At 37.1% G+C, this 12,686-nt stretch overlaps 1 protein-coding gene and 2 pseudogenes across 1 annotated transcript; all 3 read left to right on the top strand.

The window, feature by feature from the left end:
- Positions 1-434: 434 nt before the first annotated feature.
- LOC107685382 (trace amine-associated receptor 13c-like) lies at positions 435-1,388 on the top strand (annotated as a pseudogene).
- A 390-nt stretch (positions 1,389-1,778) lies between these two features.
- On the top strand, positions 1,779-9,749 carry LOC107685381 (syntaxin-7-like). Its single transcript, XM_016481946.1, has 10 exons — positions 1,779-1,857; positions 2,707-2,817; positions 3,168-3,237; positions 3,354-3,444; positions 3,555-3,692; positions 4,424-4,473; positions 4,563-4,659; positions 4,801-4,873; positions 7,552-7,634; positions 8,162-9,749. Exons 2-10 carry the CDS (start codon positions 2,730-2,732, stop codon positions 8,255-8,257), a joined length of 786 nt encoding a protein of 261 aa, XP_016337432.1. The 5' UTR covers positions 1,779-1,857; positions 2,707-2,729; the 3' UTR covers positions 8,258-9,749.
- A 378-nt stretch (positions 9,750-10,127) lies between these two features.
- Positions 10,128-11,245, top strand: LOC107685374 (trace amine-associated receptor 8a-like; annotated as a pseudogene).
- The last annotated feature ends 1,441 nt before the right edge of the window (positions 11,246-12,686 follow it).

Here is a 12,686-nt window from a genome sequence, read left to right as displayed (position 1 = left end):
AGCCTATTCAATGCAAACAGTGTTGCCTACATTTTTTATTTTAATATTTGATGTCTTGATTTGACTTCTGTAGCATTTCTTGAATACTAGGCCTACCTGAAAAAACTTAAAGCACTATTTAACTTGTCTCTGTTGTATTGTGTTTATTTGTCCTATTGCTCATAATTTGTTTATTTTATTACTGATTGTATACTTGAGTAAAGTAGGATGGGGGATAACATGCTCATTAACAAAGTTAAATTCTCGTAAACATCCGTAAATATTGTTTATGACTGTAGCTGATGCTTATGTAATTCTCGGCCACTCCCATAAACGACACCTGTCATTTGCCTTTATATAAACAAACTGGCAGTGAGGTTCTGCTTTAGGATTCTGGATCTGCAGTAATATCATAAACATGGGCCTTGAGCTTTAAAGCAGTGAAGACTTTCTCTATGGAATTTCTTGAATATCACTGCCTTCCCCACTGGAATACAAGCTGTTCACTTGACTTTCATTTGAATTATGTCAATGTATTCTTGTTCTTGTACATATCTGCAATCTCTGTGCTGATGGTGTGTGGAAATCTATACTGTCATCATCTCTATAACAACTTTCAAGCAGCTTCACACACCGACCAACCTCCTCATCCTCTCACTGGCCCTTTCTGACTTCTTGGTGGGAATCTGTGTGATGCCGGTTGAAAGCATTAGAAGCATTAACTCCTGTTTTTATATGGGAAAGTTGCACTGTCGTATCTTTCATGTGATTGTCTGTTCTTGGGTCTGTGTCACTCATTAATGTCATGCTTGTAGCTATTGATCGTTATTTTGCTGTTTGTGAGCCACTCATGTATATGACAAAAATGACAATTAGAAAAACACTGATGTGCATAAGTTTAGGATGGTCTGTGTCCATAATCTAGTACAGATGGGAAATTCAAACCTGACGGGAACTATTGTGATCTTTCTAAGGGAATGTGCAATGGCTGTCAGCAATGCCTGGGGTCCAGCCGACTTGATAGTGAGCTTCATTGCTCTATGTATAATAATGTTAATTTTGTATGTAAGAATTCTCACTTCTAACGCTAAAGCCATTTCCAACATTTCAAAGAAAAGGGCATCTCAGAAAAATCTCAAATCATTCCGGTGGTGAAAGCAACAAAAACATTGAGCATAATCGTCTTTGTGTATTTAATTTGCTGGGTTCCCTGGTATATGAGTATGCTTAATGTGAAATAATTTCAGAAGTCATCTGTGATCCTCTCTGCTTTACACGAATTCATGCATCAATCCCTTTATTTATGCAATATCTTACCCCTGGTTCAAAAGGTCAGTGAAGCTTGTGGTTAGCCTAAAAATACTGCAGACAGCCACTAACCAGTGAACTTATTTCCTGAAGACTGTTAATTTGAAAATGCCTGTATTTGTTGCAAACATTATATTTGCATTGGTGATCTTTGGTGGCCTTTTGATCTCTACATCCTTGAGTCTCTTCATTTAGAATGACAATACACAATAAAGACATTAAAATTAGGAGATTAAAACGTTATTATTAAAACGTGAAGAGAACTGTAAATGTTTTTGTGAACTTTAGCATAATGCTGAATAATTAACCCATGTGTGAATCACAGGCTACTTGATCTCTACTTTATTTCTAACTAGTTTGCAGTGAAATTAACTCAAGAACAAGTTATGGTTTCTTTTTTAGCTGAGGTAAGTCTTATATTTTGAGACAGCCATCAAATATTTGTGAATGAATATACCTAGTATACAAATGCCCTTGTTTCTGAACTAACGCGGAAGATTGAAGCGAAATCACGTGACCCAGGTGTCTAGAAATCAGCTGGGGACTCGGAGTTTCACTCAGGAAATCCAGGTAAACTAAACAAGCAAGGTACATATCAAAGTAAAAGACGTGTCATTGTACTCAGTGTAAGTACACTGACTTAATTAAGAAGGACTTTACAGAAAAAGTCAGTGATAAAATGAACAGAAGCGTCGCTGATTCCTAACGTCTTTGCAGGTAGCGCGTGATCTAAACATTTATTTATTACGGTCACACGCGTTCATATTCCTGACCATTCTTGGTGAATGTTTGGTGTGTGTCAGTGAAGTAAAAATAAAAACTGTCTGATTTTATAAATGAATGTGTTTGTGAGTTTGTGGTTTCCGCATTCTTTCGTTTTGCAGGTGCAGTAAAGGTCGGTAAACTAGTAGTCAGATGAACAAGGTCTACTAGTTAGCCTGCTAGCATATGAACAACACTAAGTTAACTGTTTTCGTATCATTACTGAACTATTAAGAGATATTTAAAGCGAGGCACGTAGTCACAATCTATGGGGAAAGTTGTCACACAATGGGAACGGCGCGGTATAGACTACATATAGCATTTACCATTTTGCTGTTCTGGACTGTAAATATTATACAACACATGACAACTATTTTAATCTACCTTTATTATATAGTCAACTCTTGGCTGAATGTATGGGATATAGCACCTTAAAATGATATGTGAAAGTTAATGGAGGACAGAATGCACAAACATATTTTAAGTGTTACAGTATTTGAATTTAAGACGAATTAAGTGTTTATAAGCAATATAAAATATTTTAAAAAGGATATATTAATGCTTTGTATCATATATAAAAGAGCTCCATGTATATTCATATACATGTTTACCCTGTAATTCTGACAGTAAATTTGATTTAACATGTAATCTTTCTAGGTTTGGTGACTCATTCTGTGAATATGTCCATCATGTCTGGATCAGGCAGAGTTGACCCAAATATGCTGGCACAGACTATAAGTTCAAATATCCAGAGAATAACATTGCTAAGTGAGTAGTTTTACTACATCCATCTTTATTAATGTGATGTGAAGACTGTTGACCATAAATGTTGAACAGGCATATGTTTTATATATCTATAATATATTATAAAACCATCCATTTTGGCCTAAAACTAACTGGAAGGTCGCTCAGTCCTTGGACCAAATGTTGTCTATATTTCTGTTACTCGTTGTTTTATGAGAAAAAAAAACATCTACAAACCACAACATGCAAAAGTGTGAAGGTGAATTTATTATGGAAATGAATGGAAACCATAATACGCACTTTTACATAAACCAGTAGCACAGGATGTGTTTTGCAGTGTGTGATTGTCTATATATTGTCTTTGTTTTTACCAGCTAATGAAATCCAGCAGATGATGAGACATTTTGGAACAGCACAAGACACAACTGACCTGCGACAGACATTGTGAGTCGAATACAAGCAGCTAGTTCTGTTCCCTTTAATTGACCACACATAAAGATAAGTGAACAGTTATATATGTCAATCCAATTATACTTGTTTGTATTCGTTAAAACATACAGACAAGAGAAACAGCAGAAGGTCAATCAGCTTGCTAAAGTGACAGACAAATGCATGAAAGATTTCAGTGCTTTACCTGTGACCACAGAACAGGTACAGCTTCCTCGCTGTCCCACAGAGAAGATATTTTGAAGAATATTTGGATTATCTACTATCCTTATAACAGTCCTGCTCAGATATGCCGTTCCCCTTTTCTCACACAGCGGCAAAGAAAAATCCAGCGAGAACGTCTCATCACTGAATTCTCCAACGCGCTAGCCGTTTTCCAGAAAGCTCAGAGAGAGGCAGCAAAGAAGGAGAAGGAGTTTGTGGCGCGTGTCCGAGCGAGCTCGAGAGTTTCAGTAAGTTTCATCTGTTACACTTGGGCTGAAAGAATTACATAAATGAATTGATATTATCCACCCAACTGAAGGTTGAATCCTATCATTTATAGAGACACTAATATCAAATGTTAAAGTGCCAGTTTATATACAGTAGTCCATTTTTTTTTGTTAGTTATACAGCATTATTTTGAATTCGATTTTATTTTTATATTTTCTACATTTTATAGTTTTTAATTTAATTTTAGTTAAAGTTTTTAATTCTGTTGTGCTTGCCATTTTTATTCGTTTTTTAAATATATCTGTAGATTTTATTCATTTTTATTTATTAGTTTTAATTTATTTAGGTTGAGTTAGTTTAGTACTTCAAGTTAAACTAAATGAAAGGAGAAATGTTGTCATGGCAACTAGCTGAAATAAAATAAGTGTAAGGATTTTTTCATTACTTTTTAGTATTTTTAGTACTCGATTTCAGTTTATTTGTATGGTTTTAGTTTTAGTTAGCCGTAATATCCCTGGTTATACACACTACTTAAAAGCCACATATGACTCCAGATAGGGTGCGTTGAATGTTTGTTTAAAAAGCATGATTGAGAATCACTGTTTTATTGCAGTACCATTTTATACTGCAGATGATATTATGCTTAAAGTATAATGGTGTTTTTTGTGAGTAATAAAAGAGAGTAGTGGCATATTGGCACTTTATTATGGTTTTCTATATGTTTTCCTCACAATCTTCTATCTGTTCATAGGTTGGTGATACAGATGATGGGTTTGGAGGATTTTCATCACCCTTTCAAAGGTTTCAAAAGTGTTTTTCCACCACCTCCGCTGGTCACATTTATACATACATTTTTTTTTTTTTTTAATAAAATGAATACATGTTTTCAGTGAGGTTCATGCTCAAACTCAGAGCTATGATGAAGCCATCGCAGAGGAAGATCTGCAGCTCATTCAGGAGAGAGAATCAGCAATCAGACAGCTGGAGGTGAGACGCATTCAAGCACAGAGACAACAAAAACTCATTTACAAGTGACAAGAATTGTGCTAGTGTAATGCTTTTTGAATGGTTGTTTTTGCGGTGCAAAAACATTTAGGGATGTGTAAAACATACTCTCTTGTTTTTCAGTCGGACATCACAGACATTAATGAAATCTTCAGAGATCTGGGCATGATGGTGCATGAACAGGGAGACATGATCGGTAAGATCAGAAAGATATAACTAGGTTTTTACACGTTCTTGATATGAGGGCCAGAATGTACTCATGTGTCACTTCATTGTTGAAAAGTAAACACATGGAGGCTGTCCTATGACTCCACTCTTAAAAATAAGGGTGCTTCACGATGCCATAGAAGAACCTTTTTGAGAAGATATTTTGAAGAATATTTGGATTATCTACTATCCTTATAACAGTCCTGCTCAGATATGCCGTTCCCCTTTTCTCACACAGCGGCAAAGAAAAATCCAGCGAGAACGTCTCATCACTGAATTCTCCAACGCGCTAGCCGTTTTCCAGAAAGCTCAGAGAGAGGCAGCAAAGAAGGAGAAGGAGTTTGTGGCGCGTGTCCGAGCGAGCTCGAGAGTTTCAGTAAGTTTCATCTGTTACACTTGGGCTGAAAGAATTACATAAATGAATTGATATTATCCACCCAACTGAAGGTTGAATCCTATCATTTATAGAGACACTAATATCAAATGTTAAAGTGCCAGTTTATATACAGTAGTCCATTTTTTTTTGTTAGTTATACAGCATTATTTTGAATTCGATTTTATTTTTATATTTTCTACATTTTATAGTTTTTAATTTAATTTTAGTTAAAGTTTTTAATTCTGTTGTGCTTGCCATTTTTATTCGTTTTTTAAATATATCTGTAGATTTTATTCATTTTTATTTATTAGTTTTAATTTATTTAGGTTGAGTTAGTTTAGTACTTCAAGTTAAACTAAATGAAAGGAGAAATGTTGTCATGGCAACTAGCTGAAATAAAATAAGTGTAAGGATTTTTTCATTACTTTTTAGTATTTTTAGTACTCGATTTCAGTTTATTTGTATGGTTTTAGTTTTAGTTAGCCGTAATATCCCTGGTTATACACACTACTTAAAAGCCACATATGACTCCAGATAGGGTGCGTTGAATGTTTGTTTAAAAAGCATGATTGAGAATCACTGTTTTATTGCAGTACCATTTTATACTGCAGATGATATTATGCTTAAAGTATAATGGTGTTTTTTGTGAGTAATAAAAGAGAGTAGTGGCATATTGGCACTTTATTATGGTTTTCTATATGTTTTCCTCACAATCTTCTATCTGTTCATAGGTTGGTGATACAGATGATGGGTTTGGAGGATTTTCATCACCCTTTCAAAGGTTTCAAAAGTGTTTTTCCACCACCTCCGCTGGTCACATTTATACATACATTTTTTTTTTTTTTTAATAAAATGAATACATGTTTTCAGTGAGGTTCATGCTCAAACTCAGAGCTATGATGAAGCCATCGCAGAGGAAGATCTGCAGCTCATTCAGGAGAGAGAATCAGCAATCAGACAGCTGGAGGTGAGACGCATTCAAGCACAGAGACAACAAAAACTCATTTACAAGTGACAAGAATTGTGCTAGTGTAATGCTTTTTGAATGGTTGTTTTTGCGGTGCAAAAACATTTAGGGTTGTGTAAAACATACTCTCTTGTTTTTCAGTCGGACATCACAGACATTAATGAAATCTTCAGAGATCTGGGCATGATGGTGCATGAACAGGGAGACATGATCGGTAAGATCAGAAAGATATAACTAGGTTTTTACACGTTCTTGATATGAGGGCCAGAATGTACTCATGTGTCACTTCATTGTTGAAAAGTAAACACATGGAGGCTGTCCTATGACTCCACTCTTAAAAATAAGGGTGCTTCACGATGCCATAGAAGAACCTTTTTGTCTAAATGGTTCCATAAAGAACCTTTAACATCTGAAGAACCTTTCTGTTTCACAAAAGGTTTTTTTGTGGCGAAAGAAGTTTCTTCAGATTATAAAAGAAAGGTGAAAAAGAGTTGGTTCTTTAAAGAACCTTTGACTGAATGGTTCTTTGTGGAACCAAAAATGGTTCATCTATGGCATCGCTTGAAGAACCTTTTGAAGCACCTTTATTTTTAAGAGTGTAATGATGAGCCAAAATCTTGTGAACAGTAAACAAATCTCTGCTTCTGTCAGGGTTAGTGCTATTTGCCTGTCTCTATATGAACAGGTTGCTGCCTAGAATTTTAGGAAATTGTCATTTAGCAACAATATTTTTCTTTATTTTACTTTTTTCCTCTAAAAAAAAAAAAATAATAAAAATTATATAAAATAAATAAATAAATCCATCTGTGTGGTTTTGTTTAGACTTGGTTCTGAGGGAGTGTCTGTATAGTGATGAAACTCTCAGACAGGAAAGTGCAATTAAAGGTGTTAAAATGGAGAAGCAGATGCAGATAATGAAGACCTACGAGGCTTCACACAAACCAGCTCAGTGGGACTGTTTGTTCAAGCACTAAACTTTTAATGATAAGATGTGAGCTATTACACTTGTGTTGTTTACATATGTGATATTTCATCAAAATTACAAGAGTTTGCATCATTGCTTGTGCTGTCCACCAAATCTTTGGCATGCATACCTGAATGAATGATGAAATAGTGCTCACTAAAGGATTTTAAATGAACTTCTGAGGAAATTAATTACTATCCAAGGGGACAATGCATTATCCATGTTTTAAACAATGAATAATAACTCTTGATGATCGAGTCAGAATATTTGGTTAGTTGTCAGTGCAAAACTGTAGAAAAGAAATTAATTCAGTGTTTAACTGTGAAAGTTTTTCCTGTTTATCTCCATCCCATTTTGCAGACAGTATAGAGGCCAATGTATCAAACGCAGAGATCAATGTGCAGTCGGCCACACAACAACTGAACAGAGCAGCAAGTCACCAGGTACAGCTTATTTTTTACTAATGACCCATCATTCACTCATCTTTACATCATTTTAAACCCTTGTTATCTTATTCCTTCTGTCGAACACAAAACAAGAAATTTAGCCTAAGGAAAGTAGATGGAGACGGACAGTGTCAAGCTCCAAAAGAATGAAAAAGCACTGTAAACGTAGCCCATATGACTTGTGCACTATATTCCAAGTCCTTTTAAGTCATATGCTAGCTTTGTATGAGAAATAGATGCAAATTTAAGTTGTAATTTGCCTGTAAGCTTCCCTTGCACTGGCATGTTTGAGTTGGTGTATGGCCTACTTTTATGATGGTTTATTGTATTATATTACAGCTCAAGTAAATTTGCATTAATTTTTAATCACATTATTTTTTTACATTATATTGCTATTAAATTCAATATTTTTAAATTAAATATATAATAATTAATTAAATGTACTATTTTATTAACATGCTAAATTGACAACCCTTATTATTATTATTATTATGCTAGTGACTCATTTCTTCTTTTCACTGTAGACATCATTCCGCAAGAAGATTTTAATCCTGATCGCTGTTCTGATTGTGCTGGCTGTCATTATTGGTTTGATTATCTGGGCTTCTGTCAAAAAATAAGCTGACCATCTGATGTCCCACAGCATTTGCACTGGCATGTTTATAATGAGTTATGGAGGTTTGTCACTAAGTGAAGCTGTCTTGAGTTGCTTTCTAAATACAGTTAAGATATTGCCACTAACAGAATATATAACATAAATTAAGCTCTATGGACGCATGTTTGGTGTGTGGTTCATTACCACAGAAACTTATTTTACATTTGTTAAAAATGCATTGGGTTAAACATTCCACAGAGACTGTACATAGAGCTTAACTTATGTTTAAAATTGGTTTAACATTGTTACTGTTAATAGATAATCATTCCAGCTTCATGTATCTTTCACCCATCTGGTTTGTTATAGAAGCTGCCATTCCTGATAGCAAAATATGCTAAATATGAGATTTCAGTGGTTGAAAATGGCACAGATGAATGTGTTTATCTTTGACAGTTAGTATGAAGCTGCTGCTATAAAGGTGGATAAGTGCACTTCGCTTTTAAACTGCTCTCAAACACTGTATTTGAACAAATAAATAAATGAGAACAAACTACCAGTCAAAACATTAGTCTAGTCATAATAAATCTAATATAGTCCAAATAAATAATGAGTAAGTGTGACTAAAAATTTGACTGGTAGTGTATTTTCAGGTTCATTCATATTTTAAATAAGTGGGATAATGTGTGAATCTCAAGCGCAAATTTCATGGACTATAAAAATGTTTGTGCATTTTATTATATGACCCTACAGGTAAATGTAAAGCTACTGCTGATTGATGCACTTTGTGTTCCCCGTTTCCTTTTAATCTTGTTAGTTATTATTAGCCATGTATCCAGTCTCACTGTGCCAAAATCATCTTTGTAAAATTATCCTGAAATAGATGCTACAGTTTCAACAAACAAGCAATGTCACTAAATGTTTGTCTATGTGAATGATATTGCTGTATATAAATGTTATATGACCTGAAATGAGTACGGTTAATCATTAAAGGGAACTAAATCAGGTTTACTCAGTTGACAGGAAATAACCACTAGATGGAGACAATGTCAAATGTGGAGCTGCATTTTAAGATCAGTTCAAATGGCAGTCAGTTTACCTTTGACCTGCTCACACACAGGGCTGAAAATGAGTAACACAGAGATGGTCCTCACTACAGAACACAAGATCCAGGAGGCTTGGTTGGATCCAGATCCAACTCCTCCCACCTACATATACCTAACCCTACCCATCGCCACCCCCTAATCCCTAAACCCACCCATCTCCACCCCTAAACCTACCAATCTCCACCCCCTAAATGTGGATCCAACTACGCCCCCTGGATCGTGTGTTCTACACAGTGAGGGGCTACTGGTAACACATGCAAAATGCTTGCTAAAGGGCTGCCTAATTAATTTATTGTGTAGGCAATAATTTATCTTCTTTTTGTCATTTGTTTTTTTTTTCCATGATTTAGTGCAGTTTTAAATTGAAATTTTGTAAATAATGTTGAATCACCATTTTCCCAAAAACTGAAATGCTGCTGTGGAGATAAATGAAGACAAATACAGTTGTATGTGTGGTTAATCCAGAGGTGTTTGTCTGTTATTTTGAACTTGGAAGTGACAGAAACTTAATTTGGTGTCCAATCTGAGTAAAGATTAATATTCAAAAAGAGGCAATATATGTCCTTAAAATTAACACCAACTTGTTTGCAATAATTGATTCTGGTCAGTCAGACTCATTAACTGTTTAATTTTCTATATAGCTGTGCCATTTTAATGTCTTTTATATCACTCTTCTTCTCAAACTGCTTTAGATAAAAGTGCCAGATTTAGTAACCCAAATTTGACAAATATCCAATGACAATTGTGCATTGAGTTTGAAATTTAGTATATTATGATGAAAGAATGAAAAAAGTTATTGTGATTATGTGAAGATGTAATTAACAAGAACTCCCAGCAGAAGCTCAAAATTAAACATTTATTGTCGAGGGGAGGAGACATTTACATATAAAAAAAATCTGCAATATTTTTTGCCAAAGTTGGTGTCATCCTGCTCACTGGGAACAATGCAAACACTTTACACTGAGGACCGAATGAGACTGGACTCACTCCGCTGGAAATACAAATATTAGATTCAAATTGGTCGTTGCTTTGTTCTATACAATACTAGAAGGAAGACTTGATGTCTCTCCAGAGTACTTCACACATTATGAATCCAACAGCAGTGAACCAAACTGATGTCTGTCAGGAATATTGGTGTCCAGGTAGATCTGTTTCTTTATCTGTCTGTGATTCTGTATGTGGCCGAAGCAGTTGTGTCTCTGCTGACCGTGTGTGGAAACCTGCTGGTCATCTTCTCTGTTAGTCACTTCAAGCAGCTCCACACACCTGCTAACATCCTCATACTCTCTTTGGCTGTGTCCGATCTCCTGGTTGGAGTTTTTGTGATGCCTCATTATTTGTCTTGGCTCATTGAGTCATGTTGGACTTCTGGACCAGTGATGTGTTCGGTTTTCAATTTTGTGACTTTTCAGGCGACAAGCGTGTCTGTTCACACTGTGGCTCTGATAGCAGTTGATCGGTTTTTGGCTTTAAGTTCTCCTTTTCTTTACTCAGAGAAAATCTCACCCACTGTGATCTGCATAGCGACTTTATTTAACTGGCTGTTTTCACTCATTTATAACTTCATTCTTCTCTTTGTTAATGGAAACTTCACTGATGTCATGTGTCCAGGAGAATGTCTTTATATCGTAGACGAGGTTTCATCCCTCATTGATCTTCTAATTGTGTTTCTTATACCATGTACACTTATTATAATATTATACACTCATGTTTTTGTCATCGCTAAGAGACATGCGACTGCTATAAGAGCCCTTCAGGTTCACAACAGCACAGAATCCTCCAAAAACCGAGTCAGTGACAAATCAGAGCGAAAAGCTGCGATCCTGCTGGGGATTCTGTATGGTCTTTTGGTTTCTTTTGTTTACACTGCCATATTAAATTTTTTCTTTAACAAATTTCCTAAGAGATGACTCATTTTCTAATGTTATCAACAGTGATTTGATTCTCTTTTATCCTAATCAATCCACAATCTACGCTCTGTTGTACCCTTGGTTTAAGAAAAGTGTAAAGATAATTCTAACTCTTAAAGTATTGAACACAGACTCCCCGCTAATGGATGTCCTGTCATTAAGCTCTTGATAAGGAACAATGTACACTGTAAAAAAAAATCCGTAAAATTTACGGTAAAAAACCGGCAGCTGTGGTTGCCGGTATTTTACTGTAAAAATACGGTAGCAACGTTTTAGTTTTTACGGTTTTAACTTATATTTACAGTTAAATACCGTAATTTCATTAACTGATATAATGTTAATATACCAACCTATTGAAGTACTGAAATCTGTTTTGTTCCTTTGTAATACACTGATAACCACCAAATGCAGGTGGTGATGAGAAAGTCACATGATGAACCAAAGCCCATCACAAGTGTCACACTTCACTTGGAGCACGGAACAAGGAGACACGGAGATAGCTTCAAACCACAGTCTTTTAATAATCCAAACACAAGGGGTACGTAGGAGACACAGGAACACATAGAATGACGTTCAGAACCGACAAACACTGACTGAAAGGACTAGGGCTTTTAAACACAGCATAATTGAGGGAAGAACTAGACACACCTGGAATTAAATTAACACAATCAATGGGAGACAGAAACTGGGTCACAGGGAGCAAAAACACACAAAGACAGGTCCATAACCCTGACATAAAGCCCCCTCCCGGAAGGTGCGTCCTCGCACCGTAGAAACAACATGGGGAGGGGAATGGGTGGGAACTTGGGAGGAGGTTCCGGAGGAGGACGGATATCAGGGAGGAGGCCGGCAGACAGATACAGGGGGGGGCGACGAAGGAGGGAGGAGCCAGGGAGGAGACAGGAGGACCAAGGCGGAGGCGGAGCGACTGAGGACCAAGGTGGAGCTGGCGGGAGGAAGGAGCCCAACGGAGCCGGTGGGACAAAGCGACGAGGTGCAGCCAGAGGAGTGGAGTCCAGAGGTGATGGCGGGTCGACCCCCGACCAAGGCGGAGCCGGAGGGACGAGGGAGCCCGGTGGAGCTGGTGGATCGACAGGGGTGACGGTGGAGGTGAGGGAGCTAGGAGCCGAGGTGGAGCTGCTGGGTCTACGGGCCGAGGCGGAGTCCAGGCCTCGGAGGCTGGAGGCGGAGGTGAGGAATACTCCAACCCCGGCAACGCTGGAGGATGTTAGTCCCGCGGGGCTCACACCGCAATGATGAGCTGTGTGCAAGCAGAGGGGCTGCCAGCTGACAGCGGTGGAGGAGGCTGGAGCAGGTGGGAGGGCGGGCATTTTCGAGGAGCGGCCACAGGAGGGCGCTTTCTAGGAGCAGGCACTGGAGTGCGCTTTCCTGGGCGGAACTGGGGATCAGGAGCCCTTCCTGGGCTGAACTGGGGATCCGG

This window comes from Sinocyclocheilus anshuiensis, unplaced genomic scaffold, assembly GCF_001515605.1.
Source record: "Sinocyclocheilus anshuiensis isolate Anshui unplaced genomic scaffold, SAMN03320099.WGS_v1.1 scaffold769, whole genome shotgun sequence".
Classification (NCBI taxonomy): domain Eukaryota; kingdom Metazoa; phylum Chordata; class Actinopteri; order Cypriniformes; family Cyprinidae; genus Sinocyclocheilus; species Sinocyclocheilus anshuiensis.
This window is presented reverse-complemented; position numbering and strand designations above follow the sequence as displayed.